We start from the raw sequence: 26,140 nt of genomic DNA on the forward strand, positions 1-26,140 counted from the left end.
AAGTACCCACAGTCAGTGATAGTCTGGGGTGCCCTGTCAGCTGCTGGTGTTGGTCCACTGTGTTTTATCAAGGGCAGGGTCAATGCAGCTAGCTATCAGGAGATTTTGGAGCACTTCATGCTTCCATCTGCTGAAAAGCTTTATGGAGATGAAGATTTCATTTTTCAGCACGACCTGGCACCTGCTCACAGTGCCAAAACCACTGGTAAATGGTTCACTGACCATGGTATCACTGTGCTCAATTGGCCTGCCAACTCTCCTGACCTGAACCCCATAGAGAATCTGTGGGATATTGTGAAGAGAACGTTGAGAGACTCAAGACCCAACACTCTGGATGAGCTAAAGGCCGCTATCGAAGCATCCTGGGCCTCCATAAGACCTCAGCAGTGCCACAGGCTGATTGCCTCCATGCCACGCCGCATTGAAGCAGTCATTTCTGCAAAAGGATTCCTGACCAAGTATTGAGTGCATAACTGTACATGACTATTTGAAGGTTGACGTTTTTTGTATTAAAAACACTTTTCTTTTATTGGTCGGATGAAATATGCTAATTTTGTGAGATAGGAATTTTGGGTTTTCATGAGCTGTATGCCAAAATCATCCGTATTAAGACAATAAAAGACCTGAAATATTTCAGTTAGTGTGCAATGAATCTAAAATATATGAATGTTAAATTTTCATCATTACATTATAGAAAATAATGAACTTCATCACAATATGCTAATATTTTGAGAAGGACCTGTAGATCATTGTTCTGCTGCATAACCCAAGTGTGCTTGAGCATAAGGTCACAGACTGATGGATGGACCTTATGCTTCAGGATTTTCTGCTAGAGAGCAGATTTCCTGGTTCTATCAATTACATTATTGTTATGTGGTTTTAATTTGTCTTAATTTTCTTTACATCTGTTTTCTAATTACATTTTTGCAAATTCCTGAAACGAATGTCAGAAATTGCTTTTGTCATGTTTAGTGAATGCTTCTCATGATGTTACTGTGTTTATTTTATTTTTTAAACCATGATTCAGATGTCTTTGCTAAAGTAAATAATGCATTCAACATACTTCCCATGTTTTCTGCAGGTAGAAAGAATGAAAGTATAATATATAAAGTTTTAGGCCCAAAACTTGAATGTATAAATGTAATTAATTCTCAAAAGGAATGACTTTCAGTTTTTCTGAAATGCTGTTTTTGGATAAGGCTTAAATATTCCTTTGAATGGTAATAAATAAATTCAGGATACCTGTACAGTTTGTCTAGCTATTATATGATTACATCGCTTGCCATTAATTCCACACGTTTTTTCTCTTTTGTCACAGTAGAACTTGTCAGGCATCCATCGCGCCGATTGCGTCAATGGTAAACAGCGAGAGCTGGAAGTCACGTGTGTCTCTCTGCCTACAGCCCAACCTCATCTAAAGCGCTGATTGGGCAAGCATTTTCTGTGACGGCACTGTCTGCGTTGTGGTAGGTTCCTGATCTCTGTCCGTCATTCCTGATCCCGCCCCCCCTCATAATGCAGCATGGGCAAAAAAAAAACACAAAAAAAACAGATTCGGTAGCTGAGGGAGCAAACTCCTGTTGAGAAATATTTGGCCGATTAAACAAAAGGTGAGTGAACACATGCGTGGAATCCTGTAATACATGGTGTCTATTTTTTTAATCGTAGTTCAGGTTGCCAAACTATAAATATGAATGTGGCTGTCAGAGACTGTTAGCCATCTGGAAGCCTATATGCTAACCCACATTGCAGCGCCCAGGAAGGCAGGAGGCTGTCGCCACGTTAAGTTAGCTCGCTGGCTAATTTTAATACTGCAGCTGTGTCATGTACTGCCGTATAAAACCGGACGGGCTTCAAAAGAGAGACAGTATAATCAGATGTAGATGAGTTAAGCTGCTAAGCTAGGATATGTCTTCGTGTTTTAAATTATCCAGACCGAAAACTGCTGTTGGCGACATTTAGCAAGCTAGCATGGAGGCTGAAATGACTGCCCCCGTAATGCTGAGTTCAAATTGTTAACACAAGCTGTTCACGTTTTACCTAAATGGGTTTTTATTAATTTAAACACTCATCTTAATAAATAAGGCCCATAAACCGTATATTACTGGAATTAGGGAGCAAGTAGGTTTGCTAATTAAGCCTACAATAGTGCCTTATCAGCAGTAGTCATGTCATTTTAGTGGCATAAAGTCAGACAGTTTTAATTTCCAACTCTATACTGTAATTTCAGAATAGTTGCCCGTCAAAACTAATTAGTTTATTTTCACAACCAAAGTTTAAAAAATATAAGAAAACTACAACATATTACAATAAACACTTGGTACTTTACATTTGTTAATTTAAATTTAACACGGGAAAAGTTTCTAATGCAATGCAACTTATGATGCCACGAAGTTATGTATTTAGCCAAAAGGTGTTTTTTTTTTTTTTTTTTTTACTGTAGAAAGCGATATTTTCACCAGGGATTGGCAAATATATCATTTAAAATTTGTAATTTATTATGATAATATTAAATGAAGTCAAAGTCTAGTGATTGACAGTGTATTCTGCTGCTTGAATTACAGCATTCATAAATGTTCCAATATTTTCAAGTATTGTTAAAGGCTATTGTTGAGTACTGTACGTTATGTAGCCTTTTTGAGAATGAGAAAGTTTTATTGTTTGGGCAGTCGGCACTCTGTACGCAGTGACACATTTATAGCTAAAAAGACTAATGCATTTTTAAACACTTTTTATTTTTAACACTTTAAAAATGGCATCAACAGACTGATAGAATAGTTACATTAATAGGATATTTGTATGTGCAAGTGGATTATATAAGACCTAAAAAAATTCATTTTCCCAGTGATTATTGGAATTTTTTATTTAATTTCCCCCCAATTTCTTCTGATGCTTGAAGTGGGTATGTTAGAAAAATGTTTTAACAGGGGTTTATGTCTAAACAAATGCTGCCAAGATCATACAGCTGCAGAGTTTTAAATAAGAGCTGAATTTCTGGGGTAGTTTGTCTCTTAATCTGAACTTAAATCTATGAAAAGTTAGGACCCAAAATTATTTAAAAAAAAAATATGCAAAATTTCAAATCTTTAATTATTGTCAAATAGTATTTGATACATTTTTTTTCCCATTTTAGTGGTGAAATGTTACTTGTTTACAGTTTTTGATGGAAGCTGGATCTTGCAAAACCCTCTGTTCCCTAGTTGTCATTTTTGACCAATAAAATGTTTTTTTTGTTTGTTTGTTGTTTTTTTTATTTTTCATTTTTTCATAAAAACAATAATTTGGGGATATTTCAATAATTTGAAAAAGTGAGCAGGACATTGACTGTTGCCTCTTAATTTCAGCACACAAGAGGGCAAAATAATTATTTTCTTTCTATAAATAAAAATTTTATGACCACAACGTTCCTACAATAAGGATAACATTTGCTAAAGCTAACACTTTGAGCTGATTAGTGAAGATGCACCAATCAGTTGGCCAGAGATCAGACATGAAGTTTTCTTTTGACCAGCTCAGATTTCTGATGGGCAGTTTTAATAAGGGTTATATGCTTTGATGCATAAACTGGAAAAAGTTTTGTAATTTCTTCATTTCTACTTGATTCAAAACAGCTACTTCCATCAAGGAATCTGCAGCACACTCTTTTTCCTGCGTGGGGTATAGTCCTTAAGGATTAAACAAAACTGGAGCTCATTCCTCATAGAAAACCAAAAATCGGTATTGGCCAGTAAAGGTGTAATCGGTGCATGTCTTAGAAAAATCCTAGTAGATTTATTCATTATATTTAATTAGGATTACGTTTAAAGGGATTTGTTTTTCTTTTCAAGCAACCATTCTAATTATATACTAATAAAACTTAGTGTCTTGTTGAATTTCTCTTGACTTACTGCTGGTTAATTGGATAATTGATTGTAGCTGCAAATCCACAAAATTAATACTTGTATAACAATATTTACCTAGTTTGTTTTCCATATTATTATTGTCATTTTATATTATTCATATATGATCAGGTTTTCATAGAAAAGCTTGCCAGGTGTGACTTTGGTACTGAAGGATGATATCCATAAATTGTAGGGTGATAGGTTAAATCTTTGCCACCACACATGTTGAAGCCTATAAACCGCATGCAAGGCAGCTGCCCTGTGTGTGGTTCAATGCGAAACAAAAATGAAACTGCATGAAATAAAAAGTAGTTTTCGCTTCGTTTTCTCCTACAGCTCTGCATTTAGAACAAATGTTTCTAAGATAAATTACCTTTTTATTTAACAGCAGGTTTTTAGATGCTAGTAAAATGACTTATTTAAAAAAAATGTTTGTAAAATGAGGTTTTCAGGTTAAACTAATAGTCATCTTTAGAAGATGGAATGGAGTGGGGGCTGTAAAACATGTGCACTGAATCCTTATACACTATGTATGTGCAGCAGACCCCATCTTTCGCACGTGAACGGAATGGTTTCTAAACTATGTGCTGGAATCACATACTTGTCGTAATTACTTTGTAAACACGAGCATGGCCTCATACATTTCCAATACATGATTGTTACATTTTATTGAGTGTTTTATCACAGCGTATACTTAAATATTGGAATAAAATATTGAGAAAACATAAAATCAAAGAATAATTCTCTAAAACTGTTTGTGATGACATTGAATGGTCTCTAATTTGCCTGTTTTTGGGTCATCAAAAGGGCTATGATTACAACATGGACAACTAGCAAGCACAGAACCTGACAAAAGCATCATTAAATATATTTATATATTTAAAGGGGGGTAGTAATAAAAATGGGTCTGGAGAACATTAGGAAACGTGTGATATGCTTTAAAATTGGATAAATACATGAATGGCAGGAGTTAGCCTTGTAGATATCAACTAGCAGATATCTCTTAGATGTTGACAGTGTATCAAACCACAGTTGTCATTACAGTATGAACATATGCTATATCATAGTTGAAAAGAACTGATTTGATGCTGTTATTGGCCGAGTGTTATGTTTCAGAGAACATGTATCAAGTTCTCCTTCCCAACATTATAATCAGCCAGTTGGATTGACTTTGAATCCCCTCGATTCCCACACCTGATAGACTTTAGTGCCTGAGATGCTGAAGCTCACAGAGGGCGATGGGAACATTGTGATTTCCTAATGTTATGCACGCTTAATGAGCAATTCTCTACTTTTTAAAGTTAGGTTAAGGCTTATCCCAGCTCTTACAGGCAGGGGTCAGCAAGGCACGTCACCGGCTCATCACTGGGTTGACTCTGAGGCTACGATGCCAACACACACATAGTCTTAAAGGTAGGTCAGTATAACCAGTTTACTTATTGTAAATGTTGGGACTATTGTACAAACTGGGACCTAATTTCTGTGAGGTGCCTAAGCGGACTACCATCCCTGCACCATCCAGTTTGTATCTCCAAAAGACTGCAGTTAGCTGGGTCCCGACAGGCTCCGTTCTTCTTACTTGTATCAGCTGCATGGGAAGGTCAGGCTGTCCTTGTGCATGCAATGTATGATCATTCCTCCTACTGCTTGATGACGCCACTGCCCGCTCTAATGAGCATAATTTCTGTCTGTGTTTACCATCTGCACAGGCCAGGTTTCACTTTGAGAAATCTTTACTACATTTACAGCATCTCAGTTACACAATGAAATAAATAAAATAAATAAGTAAACAGAACGTGCTTAGCTTTGCTATCACCAAGCGTTATTAGATCATTTTTCTATTGACATTTCTTGCACTGTAAGAACTTTTGCTTTAAAATATAGACTCAATATGTTTTTTTTAGTGCACCAACATACTTAGTCTTCCAAGAAACTGCAAATCAATGTTTTAAAACCAAGATGTCAGCAGTGGTGACTCCTTAACTTCTCATTTTACAGAGATGTAAATACTTCTAACAAAACAAAAAAGTGTTTAAATGTAACTTGACAGCAGCAGTTTACACCTCGTGATGAGCTGCAATTGCCGCATATTTGTAGCATCTGATGTCTTGTGTAACTATAGAGGACAGTTGCCAAGAGCCAGCCAGCTCTTCAGATCCATTCAGAGTTCATCTCCTGTAATAAACACTGCTTCTGCAGGTATTTACTGAACTAAATCCTAACAGAAGTGTTAAGAGACAAATTTGGCATTTATTTCTACAACAGATTTATTTTTAAACCTCCTAAGAACAAGCGCTCAAACGAGATGCCTTTTTAAAAGTGCTCGACTACTGAGACGATACCACCTACTCCTGTGATGTGATGCTGTCTTTGTTTGTCTGCAGTAATGTTCAAACAATGCCGATAGTGGATAAACTCAAGGAGGCGTTAAAACCCGGTCGGAAGGAGACGGGTGACGACGCGGACCTCAACAAGCTGCTGGCTTCTTCAGCCAAGAAGGTGCTATTGCAGAAAATCGAGTTTGAACCCGCCAGCAAGGGTTTTTCCTACCAGCTGGACAGCCTGAAGAACAAGTATGTGATCCTCAATCCCAGAACCGAAGGAGCCACGGGCCAGAAAGCTGCAGAGCCCGCTCAAATTAAGAGGCAAGGTGAGATTTCAAATGTAGCTGAGGTTACTTTAAAGCAATATCACAAATACAAAACTCTGTAGTCTCAAGATACTAGTTCTTGGAGTTCAGCTCTTGTGCTCTGTGTTGTCCTCCTCCACCAGCCTCTGAAAATGGAATCAGCAGCCAGGGTGACGGGATCCCAGCCCCGCAAAAAATGCTCTTTCCTGGGAACAAGCTCAATCTTAAATGGGAGCGTGTGTACAGGGTGGGAGCTGGTCTTCACAACCTTGGAAACACCTGCTTCCTCAACTCCACCGTTCAGTGTCTCACCTACACCCCGCCGCTTGCCAACTACTTGCTCTCAAAGGAGCACAGTCGGGCCTGTGAGTACTTCAGCGCTGTACTTTTCTCAGCGTTTTGCTTGCCACACATGGCACAGTTTGGAAATTCAATCCGATTGGTGAGTTGAGGGGCCAACAAAAAGAGAATCTTCTTTTTGGACTTTGAATAGCTTTGGAACCGGGTCTTTTTGTAAGTTTCCCAACTTTTGTGATTGCCGTCAATCCAGTCTCATTAAAGCTGAGTAATCAGTCCTGAAGAGACTGGTATTTTTAATGAATTAGCTAAGACGGCATCTTTTAAAGGTTAGATAATTTAATTATGTTGGAGGTATGTTTTAAATTGAGATTGTTTAGAAAGTGGTTCTGAGCAGAACCTTGAAAGAACAAAAAGGGTTCCTGGATGGACTAAATAGGATCCCTATTTTTCAAATTTATTTCATGTGAATATGTATTTCTCTTAGGTTAACAACAATCTTATTTGTTTAAGAAGTATATATATATATATCTTTTAGTGTTTTTGTCAGCTCTGTATTAGACCTTTGTAGCCTTTTCTTACCAGTTTTTATTGTTTCATATCATATACCTTTTTATTGAGGCTGTAAATTGTACACTGCTCAAAAAAATAAAGGGAACACTTAAACAACACAATATAACTCCAAGTAAATTAAACTTCTGTGAAATCAAACTGTCCACTTAGGAAGCAACACTGATTGACAATCAATTTCACATCCTGTTGTACAAATGGAAAAGACAACAGGGGGAAATCTTTGGTGATTAGCAAGACACACTCAATAAAGGAGTGGTTCTGCAGGTGGAGACCACAGACCACTTCTCAGTACCTATGCTTTCTGGCTGATGTTTTGGTCACTTTTGAATGTTGGTGGTGCTTTCACACTCGTGGTAGCATGAGACGGACTCTACAACCCACACAAGTGGCTCAGGTAGTGCAGCTCATCCAGGATGGCACATCAATGCGAGCTGTGGCAAGAAGATTTGCTGTGTCTGTCAGCGCAGTGTCCAGAGCCTGGAGGCTCTACCAGGAGACGGGCCAGTACACCAGGAGACGTGGAGGAGGCCGTAGGAGGGCAACAACCCAGCAGCAGGACCGCTACCTCCACCTTTGTGCAAGGAGGAACAGGAGGAGTACTGCCAGAGCCCTGCAAAATGACCTCCAGCAGGACACAGATGTGCATGTGTCTGCACAAACGGTTAGACACCGACTCCATGAGGATGGTATGAGAGCCCTACGTCCACAAATGGGGGTTGTGCTCACAGGTCAACACCGTGCAGGACGCTTGGCATTTGCCAGAGAACACCAGGATTGGCAAATTTGCCACTGGCGCCCTGTACTCTTCACAGACGAAAGCAGGTTCACACTGAGTACATGTGACAGACATGACAGAGTCTGGAGACACCGTGGAGAGAGATCTGCTGCCTGCAACATCCGTCAGCATGACCGGTTTGGCAGTGGGTCAGTAATGGTGTGGGGTGGCATTTCTTTGGAGGACTGCATGGCCAGAGGTAGCCTGACTGCCATTAGGTACCGAGATAAGATCCTCAGACCCCTTGTGAGACCATATGCTGGTGCGGTTGACCCTGGGTTCCTCCTAATGCAGGACAATGCTAGACTTCATGTGGCTGGAGTGTGTCTGAGCACATCTGTGAGATCATGTCTCGCTCCATCCACCAACGTCATGTTGCACCACAGACTGTCCAGGAGTTGGCGGATGCTTTAGTCCAGGTCTGGGAGGAGATCCCTCAGGAGACCATCCACCGTCTCATCAGGAGCATGCCCAGGCGTTGTAGGGAGGTCATACAGGCACGTGGAGGTCACACACAATACTGAGCTTCATTTTGACTTGTTTTAAGGACATTACATCAAAGTTGGATCAGCCTGTAGTGTGTTTTTCCACTTTAATTTTGTGTGTGACTCCAAATCCAGGCCTCCATTCGTTAATAAATTAGATTTCCATTGATGATTTTTGTGTGATTTTGTTGTCGGCACATTCAACTTTGTACAGAACAAAGTATTTAATGAGAATATTTCATTCATTCAGATCTAGGATGTGTTATTTGAGTGTTCCCTTTATTTTTTGAGCAGTGTATTTAATAGCAACCATGTATACAGTTTAGATATGTATATTTATTACACAGCACACAGGCAAAATATTTTAAGCACTTTCTTTGCAGCGGGTGAGGTTTCATCACAGCAAACCAAGAAAAAAAGTCTCAATGCAATCAAGTTTTTTTTTTATTATACAAAAGAATATTGCCTTGCTTAATTTATTTTCATTTTTCTTTATTTTTCTTTTTTTTATTTAACCGTCCCCATTGATAGAAAAACGGATTAATTTCCTATTTACAGGCGCAGGTCGCTCAATTAGAATATCATTGAGAAGTTGACTTATTTTAGTAATTCTGTTAGAAACATAAAGCTCATAGGCTTATTTCACACAGAGGAATTTATTTTATTGGTTCTTGTTAACGTTGTTGGTTATTTTAAAAGCTAATAGCAAAGATGAGTTTCTCAGGAAATTGATCTATTACATAAGACCAATGATTTTTCTATTGTTTTTTTAAAATTCAGAAATGTTTTTTTAGGGCCTTTGACTTAACCTTTGTCCAGCAGACAGCCACAGAAGGTCAATGCTAAAGAATTGGGCTGTTCTGATTCAAGCATATTAATGGAAAGTTGAGTGGAAGGAGCAAGTTTTAGAAAAGCAGACACATGCGACAGGGATAGCCATAGCTCTGTGTAATGAATCTATATAATTTAAATTTCACTTTTTAAATTGAATAACTGAAATAAATAAACCTTTGATGATATTGTAATATATTGAGATGCGCTAGCAGTTATATGTCAAATTAAAATCAACATTTAGATTAAAGTGTTTTTTTTTTGTAAATTCTTTGTCTAAATCTACCTCGGTCAAATAAAAAGGAAAACAAATTCTCCATAATTTATTGCTTTTATTAAAAAAAATTTAAAAACGGATGTGATTGATATGTATCTTGGTGGTGTTTTGTTTATCTTTCAGGCCACCAGTCAGGCTTCTGTATGATCTGTGTAATGCAGAACCATATCATCCAAGCCTTCGCTAACACAGGCAACGCCATTAAGCCCGTCTCCTTCATCAGAGACCTAAAAAGTAAGACATCCTCAGTATACTCGGCATGATTCTGTCTGAGCAGTTCTGCCCTGCAGTTTTAGAGTAGGTAGAGTCGAGAGTCTGACATGTGGCGGTAACCATTAGGAAATGCATCACATAACTGGAGCCAGTGGGAGCTTTACATGGACATACTGTAGCTTCACTGCAGCCTAGTACCCTACATCCTCTGCTTTCTCCTTATGTGCTGCTGCAACCTTGTCTCCACCTTCTGCACCTCCCCTCCCTCTCCTCTCCTCCTAACTCCCTCCTTCCCCAATGCCCTTTGTGTCTCCTTGTGACTGCAGGCTTAGAGGAGCTGCTTTAGCACAAAAATGTGCGAGCAACTGCTTCTCCTCCCCTCCACCTGGACTCTGATGTAGTTCACCTTACATTTGTTTGTTATGCTAGTACATTTAGAAATCTCAGCATACAGTAAAAAAAGGTTTTTTCATGTGTAAAAACTACCCCCAAAAATGTAAATATACCCCTGCTTCATCACCCAAAAACTGAAAAAGCTGTAACTGGGCTCTCCAGTGGCTAATCTCCCAGTTGCTTTATTAAAAGAAAAAAAAAACATATACCTGCTGACATAACATCCTGCTGATGTCATCCCTTCTCTACTATGAGTACCCCAGATTGGTCATAAGTGCTTCGTGTCTTTTTCCTTTTTCCCCACTATGGTATGACTCAGTTATCCATCATTAAAGTGAGGCTTTAGTTCTGGGAATGTGATGATGACCACATTAGAATCCTGCCATTTTCCCATCAGGAGACCACAGAAGGACAAAGATCCTACGGTTGCATTAGCTCTAATGTAGGACTTTCCGCATAGATGAGCTGCGAGTCTGCAGAAGCTACCCACTGAGGATTGTTTTTGTAAATGCCCTGTCAAGGCTGCTGATACTGATTTAAAATTTATCTTTAACTGCCAAAAATCTACAATATTTTCTTAATTTTAGGACATAAAAAGTCTTTTAATTGTCTTGAAAATATTTAGTGTCCAAATGGGACTTTTATTTAATCGGGAATTATTTGTAAAATGTTTTTTGAGGTTTGCAGAAATATCTATTTGCTAGAAAATAAGCACTGTATCAGAACAAATAGCCTGTTTATTCATTAGTGACAACTGCAACCAGGGAATCTCCCTTTCTTAAAAACATTACACAGTAATAAAAAATAACCTTTTGTATAAAACTGACATTTTCTTTTTTTTTAAATCTCACCAACTTTTCTCAGCGTGCCTGAAGTGTTTTGAATATATTTTCCTACAGAAATCGCTCGACATTTTCGCTTTGGAAGCCAAGAAGACGCCCATGAGTTTCTGCGGTACACCATTGATGCCATGCAGAAAGCCTGTCTCAATGGATACCCTAAGTATGTTTATTTATTTTGGTTATTAAAGCTTTCTGGCTCTGGAAGCTTTTGTGGTTTACAGCTTTTTTCCTTCCTGTTGTTTAGACTCGATAGACAGACTCAGGCCACAACACTGGTTCACCAGATCTTTGGAGGCTACCTCAGGTCAAGAGGTAGTATTTTTTTTTTTTTATTATTTATTTTGTTTTATTTCACACATACAGCGCCTTGAAAAAATATGAAGTCTCAATTAACTTTCATGTTTTGTCAAATTACAACCACAAACCTTAACATATTTTCTTGGGGTTTTCTGTAATAGACTGGCACAAAGTAGCACAAAATTGTGAAGTGCGTTTATAGTCAGTCCCCGTACGTAAATACCAAGTGGAACCACATTTTGCTGCAATTAGAGCAGCAAGTCTTGTGGGGTGGGTCTCTACCAGCTTGGCACATCTAGAGACGAACATTTTGAATCATTTTTCCTTGGCTAAAATACTCTAGCTCAGGCAGATTGAATTGAGATCACCTGGAAAAAAATCCATTTGCAAGTCTTCCCACATACTCCCAATTGATTTGGGTCTGGACTTTGACTGGGCCGTTCAACCAAATGAATATACATTCCATTGTAGTTCTGGTTGTATTTTTAGTAGGGATGCACATTATATCTGCAACAACATCGGTATCGGCCGATTTTAGCCATTTTTCAACATATTTGTATCGACCTGGTAGGTAAAACTGGCCAATATTAACAACCGATGTTTGTTGCCGTTTATATTTTTGGAGGGGCGGGGGGGTTGGCCATATGGTACCTGTTTGGTCATGTGATGGTGATGCAACGCAGGATTGTGGTATGTTTAAATGAATCAGAAAAGCAATGTCAGCGGTCTGATCCTTTTTTCACATGTCAAAAGGGTAACATATATAATCTATATAATAAAGGTAAATAGCGGTTATCAGACGTAACGGCAATATTAGTATTGGATATCAATATCGGCCCAAATTTTCATATCGGTGCATCCCTAATTTTTAGGATTGTTGTCCTTCTGGCTGGTGAACTTCTGCCCTAGTTGCAGTTTATTTTTCTTCCAGGATTGTTGTGCATTTAGCTCCATCCGTCTTTCCATCAACTTCGACTAGCTACATGCTGACTGCATTATGCTGTCACTTCCATGTTTAACTGTGGTAATGGTGTCTTTACGATACTGGATATATACCAGAAAGTTCAATTTTGGTCTCATCCTATTAGAGCACCTTATTCCACATGTTTGCCTGGTACTTTACATGGTTGAAGGCAAACTTGAAACAAGGCTGCTTATTGCTTTCTTTCAACAATTGCTTTCTTCTTGCCACTCCTCCATGAAGGCCAGACTTATGGAGTGCATGATTACAGTTTGTCCTGTTAACAGATTCTCCCACCTGTGCTGTTCTCTGTAGCTCCTCGAGAGTTACCATGAGCTTCTGGGTTGCTTCTGACTGATTGCTCTAAAACTTCTCAACAGCTTAATTGCTGACCTGCCTTTCTTGGTCTTCACTAATGTTCTCGAAGAAATGCCACAGAACGGCTGCCTTTATAAGATAAAAATTACATATTGTGGACCTATTTACCAATTAGGTGACTCCCGAAGGTAATGGTTTGCACTACATTTTACTGGGCTTTCAAAGTAATGGTCAATAAATATAAATGTACACCACAGTCTAAACCCTGCCTTATTTTTCTTCCACTTCATGATTATGCACTACCTTATGTTGGCCTATCACATAAAATCCCAGTAACATACATTGAAGTTTGTGGTTGTAATGTGACACGTTTTATTAAGGTTCAGAGTTGGAAGACTTTTGCAAGGCGCAGTGAATATCTGCATCCAGAACCGTGGACATTTCCACATCTAGCGCTTTTCTTATTGCCTTATTAAATATTCTCCTGCATGTCAGTGTCTATTATTGCAATTGACCATCAGGTCTTGTATTTGTAACGATACATGCTACAATGTTCCCTCTTAAAGATTCTTTTTCTGCACAGGCCTCATTTATCCGAGAATCATTCTCAGTCTAAGATAGTATTTTGCTTTTTGTCTTTCAGTGAAATGCTCCATCTGCAAAAGTGTGTCGGACACGTATGACCCTTACTTGGACATTGCTGTGGAGATCCGGGTGTGTTGCATGATTTATTAACCCCTTTAGTTTCCTGTAAATGGAAATGTGCAGCAGCATCACGGTTAAAATGTGTTAATCTTTCAGCAAGCAGCAAACATAGTGCGAGCCCTGGAGCTGTTTGTCAAACCAGACGTTTTGAGTGGAGAGAATGCCTACATGTGTGCCAAGTGAGTGGCGTTTATTTGTTTTCACGGCATGCATAAATATGTCTGGAGGGTGTAAAGAACATTTATTCTGGAAAGGGATGATGTTAAATTAGTTTTCTTCAGGTGCAAAAAGAAAGTTCCTGCCACCAAGCGCTTCACTGTCCACCGAACATCTAACGTCCTCACCCTTTCTCTGAAGAGGTTTGCCAACTTTAGCGGAGGAAAAATAACCAAGGTTAGCATAAACTTTTTGTTTTATTAATATTATCGTTATTCCTTTTTAAATGTCCTGGCAGGGCGTCAGGAAGGTGGGTAGAGCAGGGGGAGGTGGATGGATGGATTTGGGCCTCATCTACAGTAATGTGGGTGCTGCTCTAAACTGACATGGTAAAAAAGAAGTATGGTAGCAAATAGAGATGCAGCGAGAAATCGGCTGGTTAGTCGTTTTGGACGGTTTTTAACTTGATCAGCAGGTCAGAAACTGAAAAATCGTTTTTTCCCTATTAGTTACGACAGGATACCAAGTACTGCCAGGTTGCGCTGACAACTAGGAGTGAGACTCTTAATGCACTTCACTGTTTGATTTAATAACTATTTAGATGCGAGTGTGAATTCATTTATGACAAACAGATTTCATCTCCCGACCCAACTGATAACACCGCTCTCCGGTGTGGTGATGCTGATACTGAGGCGAGAAGACTCGGTGTCATCTTTATTTTTATTTGGGGGGCTGTTCATATATACGTAGCAATATGTCCTTTATTTGTGTCTCTTGGTGTTAGAAAAACACTCCTTTTTCCATGTTGTCGGCTGAAAGTTCATTTTTTTTAAATATCGTTTATGCTAAGAGGCTAATGATTATATCTAACATACACACACACATTAATAACAGTTCCCTGTCAGTGCTTTCACACAAAACCTTTGGAGAGTCTGCTTTGTTGAGTGTTTGACGCTGGCGTGAACTCATCCAAGACCCTGAACCGGACCCTGGCATGGTTACAACTGCTGTTCTCAACACAGTTTATCCAGAACCTGTTTCCACATGGAGCTTTCACAAAATCTCTGTGTGTTAAACCATGGCAGCTAAAGGTAAATGGCCTGACTCCAAAGCACTTTTCAGTCATCCATCCATTCATACACACATTCACACACTGACAGTGGTGAGCTTCATTGTAGCCACACCTGTCCTTGGGCATACACAGGAACCATCGAGCCCTCCGACCACCATCAGTAGGCAAGGTGGGTGAAGTATCTTGCCCAAGGACACAACGACTGAGACAGACATAGCGGGGGCTTGAACCGGCAACCCACCGGTTACAAGACACAACTCTACCAAAGAGAGAAGCTCACGATACACCGATCCATCTGTACTCCATCCTTTACCGAAAGCTATGAGATATCTATCATGACTTAAAGAGGAATGTCTGGGATTCTTACTGGACCTGTTTAAATCCTTGACCCAGTCTTTTATAAGCAGAAGATGATGGATGGATGGATGGTGTTATTTCTTTAATTTTCTTTCTTTTAGGACGTTGGTTATCCAGAATTTCTAAACATCCGCCCCTACATGTCTCAGAGCTCAGGCGACCCTGTTTTGTACGGTTTATATGCTGTCTTGGTGCATTCTGGCTACAGCTGTCATGCTGGTCACTACTACTGCTATGTCAAGGTATGCTTAAAGTATCTGTGCATATGTCTTTGGTCTGTTTTACATTCAAGGAAATAATATCTAGTTTAAATGTAATTTTTCCTAACCCAAATCTAGGCGAGCAATGGACAGTGGTACCAAATGAATGATTCAATGGTTCACTCCAGTAACATCAAAGTTGTTTTGAACCAGCAGGCTTATGTGCTTTTCTACCTGAGGTAAGACAGAGCTGATACCGATCAGAACAGATGTCTCTACCCGTCAGGGATGGTATTAAGTTATCTTGCATCTGATTGCATAATGAAGGATCCCTGAATCGAAGAAGAATGCAGACGGGCAGACCACCAAGCAGGGAATGTTGCATTCTGGGAAGAACAGTGCATCATCAGAGCAGATAAAGAGGGCGAACTTAAATGGGCCTCTCTCTTCCCCGCAAGTCACCAAGGTATTAAAACATTTAGTGAAATTATCTAGTTCCGCTTCTTTTCGATGTCAGTCGGAATCATTTAGTCTCAATCAACTCTTCTTTACAGAAACTGGAGCCTGCACAGCTGCGTAAGATCCAGTCTATGGACGGCGGCTTGGGTTTGCCCATTTCCAGGAACGGCGTTAACTCCCAACTGCAGCCCAGACTGTCCAACTGGACGTCATCTTCCTATGTCCCGTCGAAGGTGCCGGGCGGACCCACAGTTATAGAGGAGCCTTTCAAGAAGGTTAAGAAGCCCTCTCCTCAGAGCCAGGCACAGTCCATCAGCACCACGTCAACACCTTCCAGCAACGGGGTCGGGAGGACGGAGGGGGACAAAAAACAAAGCGGGGAGGGCAGGGGGATGGCAGCATCTACCTCATTCAAGTCTCTGTCTGACTCTTCCTCTGCTGACACCACTGACTCGAAGGTACCATAGCCACAAGTATCCAAAAGTATTGAACTTTTTCACATGTTTCACATTACAACCACAAACCTCTATATACTTATATTTAATTATCTTAATTTAGGACCATGTCCAGATTTTCAGTAATAGGTTTTAAAATACATTTAGACATATTTTTTAATCTGCATGCTTTTATTTCCTCGGCCGTTCCATAGACTCTCGCCTCTATCAAAGAACCCTTCAATACATTTTTCCTCCTATGTATTATATTCCTTGGTATGAAAATAAATGTAATCAGTCTGAAGTTAATCCGACTTCAAAGAAAACCAGAAAACGGGAGCAGTCAGGAAAGGCCTGATTGGTGGATCTCTTCTTCCAATGCAAGGAAGCAAGAAGCCCCAGAGAAAGGGACTTATCTCCAGGCATTGAGCCTTTCCCTCAAACCTGTAAATAATCCTGCTCCTGAAACTGGTTTACTGGCTTTAAGTCATGTTTAGGCAGTTAAAATCAAATCATTCATGCTATGTTTAACCACTACAAGTTCATCTTATAATGGAAACAGGTATACTTATGGAAGTGTGGCTTGAAAACAGTATGCTGTGGGAGTGTGATAAAAGTTGGGTTACCTTTAGCTATAAAAGCCAAATATAGAAACTCACTAATCAGGTGACTCAACAGTCACCTGATTAGTGAAAAAAAAGAGTCCACCTTTGTTAGTATTTATGCAGCTGTTCTGTTTCTGGCCTCAGAGGTTTATTGGAAAATATTAGTGAACAAACGGCATCATGAAGACCAAAGGTCACAGCAGACGGGTCGGGGATAAAGTTGTGGAGAAATGAAAAGCAAAGTTAGGTTTAATACAACATCCCAAGCTTTGATCATCTCATGGTGCACCGTTCAGTTCGTTATCTGAAGATTATGACACATCTGCAAACATCTCAAGACAGGGCTGTCCACATAAACTGACCAGCTGGGTAAAGAGAGCATTAAGCGGAGAAGCAGACAACAAGCTTTATAGAAACTCTGGAGGAGCTCCAGAGACCCACAGCTCAGGTGGCTGAATCTTTCAGGACAACTATTGTGGCCTTTATGGAAGAAAGACGTACAGGGTAGGAAGTTCAGATGAGATCAAATTTAAACATTTCAGCCAACATGCAAAATGCTAAGTGTGGTGGCGAACTTGACAGTCCTCGTCGGGCTGAACAGGCTAGAACAATGGTGACATGATGGCGGTGGTGTTGGCTGCATCATGCTACGGGGTTGCTTTTTTTTCAGCAGGGACAAGGAGCTGATCTTAGTTGATGGGAGGAATGGAGCTAAATATGGAGCAGTCCTAGAAGAAAACCTGTTAGAGGCTGCAAGACACCCGGGGAGGTCCACCTTCTAGCAAGACAGTGACCTTAAAGTTATGGCCGGAGATACAAGGGAATGATTTAGATCAAAGGATATTGATGTGATAGAATAGCCCTGTCAAAGTCCAGACCTAAATACAGATGAGAAGCTGTGGAAAGTCCTAAAAATAGCTCAAGCATAATAAAATTGAAAAACGTTGCAATAATACATTTGCAAGGTACTGTACATGTGTTTACAGAAACCGTAACAGAACCTACAGTCTCATTTCTTTTGGCCAGGAGTCCATTGGTCCGAAAAGTGAGCCAGTAAGAGAGACTCCGTCTACTCCTCGGAAGGGCTCTGGTAGCTTGGTTTCTCCAGTCCGGAGTGTGGAGCGCTCCCAAAGCACAGAGGAACAAAAGACGGCTAAATTAAAACCCCCGGCGCTCAACAACATCACATCTGAAGCCACCAGCACCATGTCTCCACCGCCTGCCAAGAAACTGGCCCTCTCGGCCAAGAAGGTAGGTTTCATATAATTCCTTACCACGATTAAAGGCAAATATTGAACCTTTTTGTGGTTTATGAAATAAATTATTTCACCAGCTGTATCTGTCTAACCAACCATGTTAGATTTTCTCTTCTTTTTCTTTAGCTCCCCTTTTTTTCTAACCATTTCTAATTCTTCTCTGCCACACCCTTTCTTCCTTGCATTCCACCCTCCATCTTTTCCTGCTCTCCCTTCAACAACCATCTTCCTGATATGATTTTCTTCCTTATTTTTGTCACATTCATGGCTATTTTTCTTTAGACCACCAAGTTTTTATTTATGTCGATAACTGCAGGCTTACAGTCAGAGTCCGAGGAACATTGATGCTCTGCGCCATTCGCCAAAGCAGCTGCCCACTGTCCCCACGCATCAAAATCAACTTAAATCCCCTGCCGTCGCCTCAGCTAATCACATTGACAGGTATTTTAATATCCAGATTTTTGTTTCTGTTTCTAAATTTCTTGTTCTGGACTTATATTTTTTTTATTTTCTTCCCAGAGTCGGTCCATTCAATCCTCCAAAAGCCCAGTCCTCACCTTTTTCTCACTCATGTGGACCTTTAGTGCAGAAGAGCCCTCACAGACAGCCACCTTTCTTCATATTGCAAAAACCAAAAGCCAGCCTTTCTCACAAAACCAACGGCCTTCATAGTCCAAACCCAATGAGCCCCAAGTCTTCCAACAACCTTAGCTCCGCAGCTCAAGAGCCAGACCTTGACCCTCTGGCTCAACACGTCAGCCCAAAAAAGAAGAAAAAGAAGAAGAAAAGACGACACTCCGAGGTGGAGGGCGACACAGAGATTTCTACATCCTCAGCTTCTGCTGCACAGTCCAGCCCCATGGAGCCAGCGCATGAGAAGAAGAGTAAGAAGAAGGAAAAGCGGAAACACGAGGGGTATGATGGCGAAGATATGAAAGAGAGCGAGTGCGTCCAGTCTCATTTGGACGCATCAAATCAAGAGGAGGATTGGTGTCAGAGCGGTCTATGGAGTCTAACGTCTCATCCAGATGCAGAGCCGTCAGAGCACAAGGTCCGGCTTTCTGCCACTAGGTCAATGCAGTGCGAGTCAAATCCGAAAGAACAGGAGACTGCCCCTGTGAGGAAAAAGAAGAAGAAAAAGAAAATAATTGAACAGGAGGAGGCTCTGCTGGAAATAAACTCCTTATCACAAAGGTAGATGCAGTTTTGTAAAATTATGATTCTTTTTTTAGTATTTCTATATGAAACTATTAGCTTAATCAACCATTTTGGCTTCCAGCGAGCTGTAGGCACTTGCCTTAAAGCTTTCAGACGTTACCAAATGCTTGCAGCAAGGTTTAGCCACATACTAACTAAGTTTTCTGAAGCAAATCCCATGTGATTAGTTTCATTACTCAGGTCTTCATAAAGTGCTCTGCATCAATTGCTCTTCTTTATCAATGTATAATTTTCCCTGCCTTATAAACGTAAAGAGCAGATGCAAGCAGATCAGTTGCCTTTGCTACGTGGATTTCTTAAATGTCTATTTTGTTCCCCAACAGGGACCCAAAGATGAAAACGGCCGATATTTCTAATCGCACCGAATATTTAATAACAATGAACGATGAATTGACCATAAAGAAAAAGAAGAAGAACAAGCTAAAAGAAAAGGTGCGAGAGGAGAGAAAACTTTCTGATAATGAGTCAGCAGAAGAACTTGCCTCCAAAAAGATCTCCACAGAAGACAGAAAAGTTGGCGAAGAAAGTACAGGTGAGCTTCGAATTATTCACATATTATTTATGCCAGAAAACCTCAGTTAAGTCTGTCTGTTGCACATTGTAATCATCCTTGTGATCCGTCTTTTGACATGTTTTCAACTGACCTAAATGATCAGTTTTCCCCCAAAGTGCTATTTTTTTATACAGGTCCTTCTCAGAATATTAGCATATTGTGATAAAGTTCATTATTTTCCATAATGTCATGATGAAAATTTAACATTCATATATTTTAGATTCAATGCACACTAACTGAAATATTTCAGGTCTTTTATTGTCTTAATACGGATGATTTTGGCATACAGCTCATGAAAACCCAAAATTCCTATCTCACAAAATTAGCATATCATTAAAAGGGTCTCTAAACGAGCTATGAACCTAATCATCTGAATCAACGAGTTAACTCTAAACACCTGCAAAAGATTCCTGAGGCCTTTAAAACTCCCAGCCTGGTTCATCACTCAAAACCCCAATCATGGGTAAGACTGCCGACCTGACTGCTGTCCAGAAGGCCACTATTGACACCCTCAAGCAAGAGGGTAAGACACAGAAAGACATTTCTGAACGAATAGGCTGTTCCCAGAGTGCTGTATCAAGGCACCTCAGTGGGAAGTCTGTGGGAAGGAAAAAGTGTGGCAGAAAACGCTGCACAACGAGAAGAGGTGACCGGACCCTGAGGAAGATTGTGGAGAAGGGCCGATTCCAGACCTTGGGGGACCTACGGAAGCAGTGGACTGAGTTTGGAGTAGAAACATCCAGAGCCACCGTGGGCAGGGTCAATGCAGCTAGCTATCAGGAGATTTTGGAGCACTTCATGCTTCCATCTGCTGAAAAGCTTTATGGAGATGAAGATTTCATTTTTCAGCACGACCTGGCACCTGCTCACAGTGCCAAAACCACTGGTAAATGGTTTACTGACCATGGTATCACTGTGCTCAATTGGCCTGCCAACTCTCCTGACCTGAACCCCATAGAGAATCTGTGGGATATTGTGAAGAGAACGTTGAGAGACTCAAGACCCAACACTCTGGATGAGCTAAAGGCCGCTATCGAAGCATCCTGGGCCTCCATAAGACCTCAGCAGTGCCACAGGCTGATTGCCTCCATGCCACGCCGCATTGAAGCAGTCATTTCTGCCAAAGGATTCCCGACCAAGTATTGAGTGCATAACTGTACATGATTATTTGAAGGTTGACGTTTTTTGTATTAAAAACACTTTTCTTTTATTGGTCGGATGAAATATGCTAATTTTGTGAGATAGGAATTTTGGGTTTTCATGAGCTGTATGCCAAAATCATCCGTATTAAGACAATAAAAGACCTGAAATATTTCAGTTAGTGTGCAATAAATCTAAAATATATGAATGTTAAATTTTCATCATGATATTATAGAAAATAATGAACTTTATCACAATATGCTAATTTTTGGAGAAGGACCTGTATATATGGAAGACTTGTGCAGTTATTTCCTACCACTGGAAGTAAAAAAGGACTTAATATTTATGTATTCACAACTAAAAAAGCCTGAATATTCACAATGTCAACTAAAATTAGACTAAAGAATAAAAGTAATTTAATTAAAATCACATATCGTCATTGATTATGTCAACCGGTCACTGTAGCCGTAACAACAAACTTTTAGTAATTTATGTAAATATAGATTTATCCAGTTTTGGTTTGATCAGTTTCAAGTTGTTTTTTGGGGGTTTTTTTTGTTACATTTGATTGTAATTTGATTATGTCGTGCTTCACCTTTTGGCTAAAACGATAAAAATAATGAACACTACTGGTTTGGTGACTCTGTATCCCCAAGGCCCCCCCCCCCCCCCCCCCCCCAAAAAAAAAAAAAAACTATAACTGCTCATTATGTTTTACCAGACAGCTCCTCATCTGAGTTCCTTTTTCTTTCCGATGATCTTAAGCCTCAGTGGTAGTGTGGGACAGCCAGGTGAGGGACGGGTACAGACGCAGCAAGGCGCCAACGGCTGATGGAGGCGCTTCAGTGAACCCCTCGAACCACGTTGCTTCTGCAGCCTGGGACGGGAAAAGGAGCAGTGATGTTGTGGAAGAGCTTCTCATGAACTCCACGGATAAAGCCTATGGAGCCAACGGTAAGACGTCGCTGCATGAACGCGAAGTCACATGTTGGGACATACGATTTTAGGCGCTCTAACAGGTTTCTGTGTTCTTCACGCAGTCCTCAGCTGGGAGGGGGAAGTCTCTGCTGTCAGTAAGGATGCGATTGAAGATGTCCGCAGTGCCATGTGTGACACAGTGATTGATGAGTGGGATGAGGACTTTGACAGAGGAAAGGTGTGGAAAGAATGAATGGAAATCAGTGTTGTACAGTGGTTCTAAAAATACGACACACCCCTCCATGTTTTTGATTCTTAAAATAAGAAAAATCATAATAAATCTTTTCCAAACGTTTTCCATCTCTAATGTGACACACAAGTCTCCTGAGGTCCTAGGGGGGAAATGTAAGATTACAAAGCTTTTGCATTAATCAGTATTTAGTTGAAGCACCTTCTGATTTTAGTTCAGTGTTCATCTCTGAGTTCACACCCTCCTTATGTGACCGAAACATCTGAAGAAATCAGTCTTAACCCCAAGTTGTCAGAATTATGAATTGTTAATTCATACAACAATGTGCGGATCGGTGGATGAAGGTTTGCACATTTGTGAATGTGATTGGGTGAGCGTGGCTGTATTGTAAAGTGTTTTGAGTGGTCGGCTGTTTAAATTAAATTTACTATAACATCTATTGGTACAAAATATACCCTACCCTAGGTTCTACCCTAGAAGAAAAAAGCTAAATCCATGTGAAGATGCTGGCTGAAGCTGGTAAGTGTGTCTTTATCGAGGGTGAAATGAATCCTGTTTCTGTCATGGGCTCCAAAGCCACTCAAGTAGGAAGAAGCCATTCCTCCAAAAGCAACATAAAACAAGTGAGGAAATATTGTCAAGTGAAGATGTGGCATATAGACTCCTACTAAAAAAGACCGGATGCTGGAACTGAATCAAAATGTGGTTCAATAAATGATTAGCTAACGATTGTGCACACTTATGTTACTAGGCTCATTCTTTCTTTTTATTATTACAGATTTGTTCATCTTTTCAGTTGAATTTTACAAGACAAATGTCATATAAAAGATGGAAAGCTTGGAAATGTTTTATTATGGTCTCGGTTTTTAAAGTCTCAAAAACCTGGAATTTCAAGAGCGGTGTTCCTGAACTCTAATGTCATGCTGCTAGCTGTTTCTAGATCTGCATTTATATTTATGGTCTGTTTGACCTCCTGTGTTTTCAAATATTCAGGTGAAGAAAGTTAAGAACTACAAAAGAGAGAAGTGGAGGAACAACAGCAGCATCTTCCAGAAGATCCAGGACAGGCGCAACAAGTGGTCGGTAACACCCGGAGCGAAGCGAGTTTTCGGAGTGCGACGCTGAGGTCTTGCTGACGGGGAAAGTTGGACTGCTACACTGTATACCATACCGTCTGTTCCTCCTCTTTCTCCTGTTTTCATCTCCGTCTGTGTTCATGAATGTTTCCCAAATTTAGAAGAACAATATGTGCCATAAGCAGCCCACTGATAGTCTGACCAGTCCTAAAGTATGAAAGTTGGCTCATTTAACAGAAAAAAAAACATCCTCATGTATTCATGTCACATGAGTTGCTGAGTGTCTACATCCTTTGAGCCTTAGTTACTATGTTATAAACTGCTATAAAATGAAATACACTGTAATTGTGAAGAGTTCGCTGTAACACTTTGGCTGGTTTTACGCAGTCTCTGCATAAGGGCTCAGAAGTTAAGACAGTAATGAAGTGACCTTTGTTTTAACCCTTCTCCTTGATGTTTTCTTCTATACCAAATTAGTCATTTAAGTGTTTTATTTTTTGTTCTCAAGTTGTTTTCTTTCATTTATGATTTAAGTTGGTGCTGTCTGTGCCCTTTGTTTTGTTTTGGACCAAATTTTGCCTGCGTATTGTTTGGTAAAATTGTGGCTTAAATTGTCAGATTTTTTTCTATTCATGCATGTCTGAACAAATGTAATTTTTTCTTTTTTATTTGTCTGTTTGCTTTGAATGAGTTTCATTGCTCTATTGCTATAATGAATTCTAAACTACAGAAAAACCGATTCTGTTTGACACCTTAGTATGCAATTTTCCTTTCGCAGATAAGTGGCTTGGGTTTCTGAGGGAACCAGATATTTACAGGTCATTTTTTATTTTATTTTGTTTTTCTAAAAATGAGCATCTCAGTTGTTCATTCAGAGGACGCCAGTCTGGAAATGGGACCTTCTCATTTTCTACGACAGCTCACCCACAATAAGGATCATTTTAGGCTTTTTATTTTAGACTCTGCATCAGAATGGGACGTGATCTGTTTTTTGTTTCCCCATGTAACTTTTTATCTCTATGCAATTTTTGGACCATCACCCTGGTCACGTAAAAACTGGGCCGAGACTCAGGAACCCGGACCTCCTGCATCCCATGATCACCACTATGTCTAGATTAACCTTCCTCCTGTTTCATTTCAGCGCAGCCATTCTACCTGGACCACCACGTTTGCATCCTGTACATCTTGTAGAAACTGTTTTATACAAACAATTTCAAGTAAGGGGACTATCGGGGGCACAAATGCATACAAAACCTTGTTCTATCAAAATGCTTCGCCAGCGTAGAAGGCTGTACAGTCTGTCTTGTGCTACCTGTATTACCCTTAAATGCTGTAAAGACGTGCCCATGCATTTCTATTCCTACTAGAGGTGTTGTCTTGAATTGGCTACAACACCTATAGGATTTAATGTTATAAATATCTAATTTAAAGAACAAAAGACAGATCTTTAATGTGCTAATACTCAGTTGGTGGATGTTGACTTGAGAATTTAACTGCAAATGTGTTTTGTGTATAAGAGTTACCTGTTTTCATGCAAGTTCTCCTCTGGCCCTGCAGTATTCATACAGAGCCAGAGAAGTTGAAGCAATCTTTGCTTCTATAGGACATTTGCGTTAACTGTGAAATCATAACGTAGGTTATGACTCTCAAAGAGGGACAGAGGAACATTAAGTGTGAATGTTTGCAATGATTCTGTGTTTTTCACCGTATGTTTTTCTGACCAGGAATGAGAACTTTCATAGTGAAAGAAGCTCTTACCACAATACAGTTAAGTTAAGAAGTGCAATAAAGTTGTGACTTTTGTGAAATAGTTGGGGGTTTTTTTCCATTTACGTACATCCAAACGTTGCATATTTGTGCACATAGTTTGCAAAAAGGCTGCTTAACTATTTTTTCCATTTAATGTAGGCTAATTTAGAGGATGTTTGACTTATGTGGCTAAGCCATATTCCAATTAGAAACCCTTTAAAGCCCTACATAGAACCAAACACGCACACACTTACCCAATGAAGCCCTTTCTGCAAAAAAAAATAACTGTTCGCAATGTAATGTAGAACTATTAAAAAAATAAATAAATTAGTGCTCTGACAGTTTTGTTCATAGACTTATCAATAGAAAGTTTGGTCGGTGTCAGTGTAAATGATTAAGGCTGAGTTTGACCCATATACATGGGTTGGACAATGAAACTGAAACACCTGTCATTTTAGTGTGGGAGGTTTCATGACTAAATTGGACCAGCCTGGTAGCCAGTCTTCATTGATTGCACATTGCACCAGTAAGAGCAGAGTGTGAAGGTTCAATTAGCAGGGTAAGAGCACAGTTTTGCTCAAAATATTGAAATGCACACAACTTTATGGGTGACATACCAGAGTTCAAAAGAGGACAAATTGTTGGTGCATGTCTTGCTGGTGCATCTGTGATCAAGACAGCAAGTCTTTGTGATGTATCAAGAGCCACGGTATCCAGGGTAATGTCAGCATACCACCAAGAAGGACGAACCACATCCAACAGGATTAACTGTGGACGCAAGAGGAAGCTGTCTGAAAGGGATGTTCGGGTACTAACCTGGATTGTATCCAAAAAACATAAAACCACGGCTGCCCAAATCACGGCAGAATTAAATGTGCACCTCAACTCTCCTGTTTCCACCAGAACTGTCCGTCGGGAGCTCCACAGGGTCAATATACACGGCCGGGCTGCTATAGCCAAACCTTTGGTCACTCATACCAATGCCAAACGTCGGTTTCAATGGTGCAAGGAGCACAAATCTTGGGCTGTGGACAACGTGAAACATGTATTGTTCTCTGATGAGTCCACCTTTACTGTTTTCCCCACATCTGGGAGAGTTATGGTGTGGAGAAGCCCCAAAGAAGCGTACCACCCAGACTGTTGCATGCCCAGAGTGAAGCATGGGGGTGGATCAGTGATGGTTTGGGCTGCCAAAAAAGCCTTGAAATGCTATTGTGTGT

General features: G+C 40.1%; 1 protein-coding gene across 2 annotated transcripts; it reads left to right on the forward strand.

Moving 5' to 3' along the window:
- The first annotated feature begins 1,472 nt into the window (after positions 1-1,472).
- Positions 1,473-24,979, forward strand: LOC124863151 (ubiquitin carboxyl-terminal hydrolase 36-like). Of its 2 annotated transcripts, XM_047357410.1 has the most exons (21): positions 1,542-1,610; positions 5,183-5,294; positions 6,266-6,531; positions 6,654-6,875; positions 9,872-9,982; positions 11,254-11,356; positions 11,441-11,508; positions 13,416-13,486; positions 13,574-13,656; positions 13,759-13,870; positions 15,164-15,304; positions 15,401-15,501; positions 15,590-15,728; positions 15,817-16,179; positions 17,787-18,011; positions 18,333-18,457; positions 18,536-19,210; positions 19,558-19,766; positions 21,693-21,881; positions 21,968-22,083; positions 23,089-24,979. In XM_047357410.1, exons 3-21 carry the CDS (start codon positions 6,279-6,281, stop codon positions 23,218-23,220), a joined length of 3,438 nt encoding a protein of 1,145 aa, XP_047213366.1. In that variant the 5' UTR covers positions 1,542-1,610; positions 5,183-5,294; positions 6,266-6,278; the 3' UTR covers positions 23,221-24,979. The 2 variants fall into 2 exon arrangements, with proteins under 2 accessions (XP_047213367.1, XP_047213366.1); XM_047357411.1 differs by lacking the exon at positions 5,183-5,294 and having other exon boundaries at positions 1,473-1,610.
- Positions 24,980-26,140: the final 1,161 nt, after the last annotated feature.

The sequence above is a fragment of the Girardinichthys multiradiatus genome, chromosome X (assembly GCF_021462225.1).
Source record: "Girardinichthys multiradiatus isolate DD_20200921_A chromosome X, DD_fGirMul_XY1, whole genome shotgun sequence".
Classification (NCBI taxonomy): Eukaryota; Metazoa; Chordata; class Actinopteri; order Cyprinodontiformes; family Goodeidae; genus Girardinichthys; species Girardinichthys multiradiatus.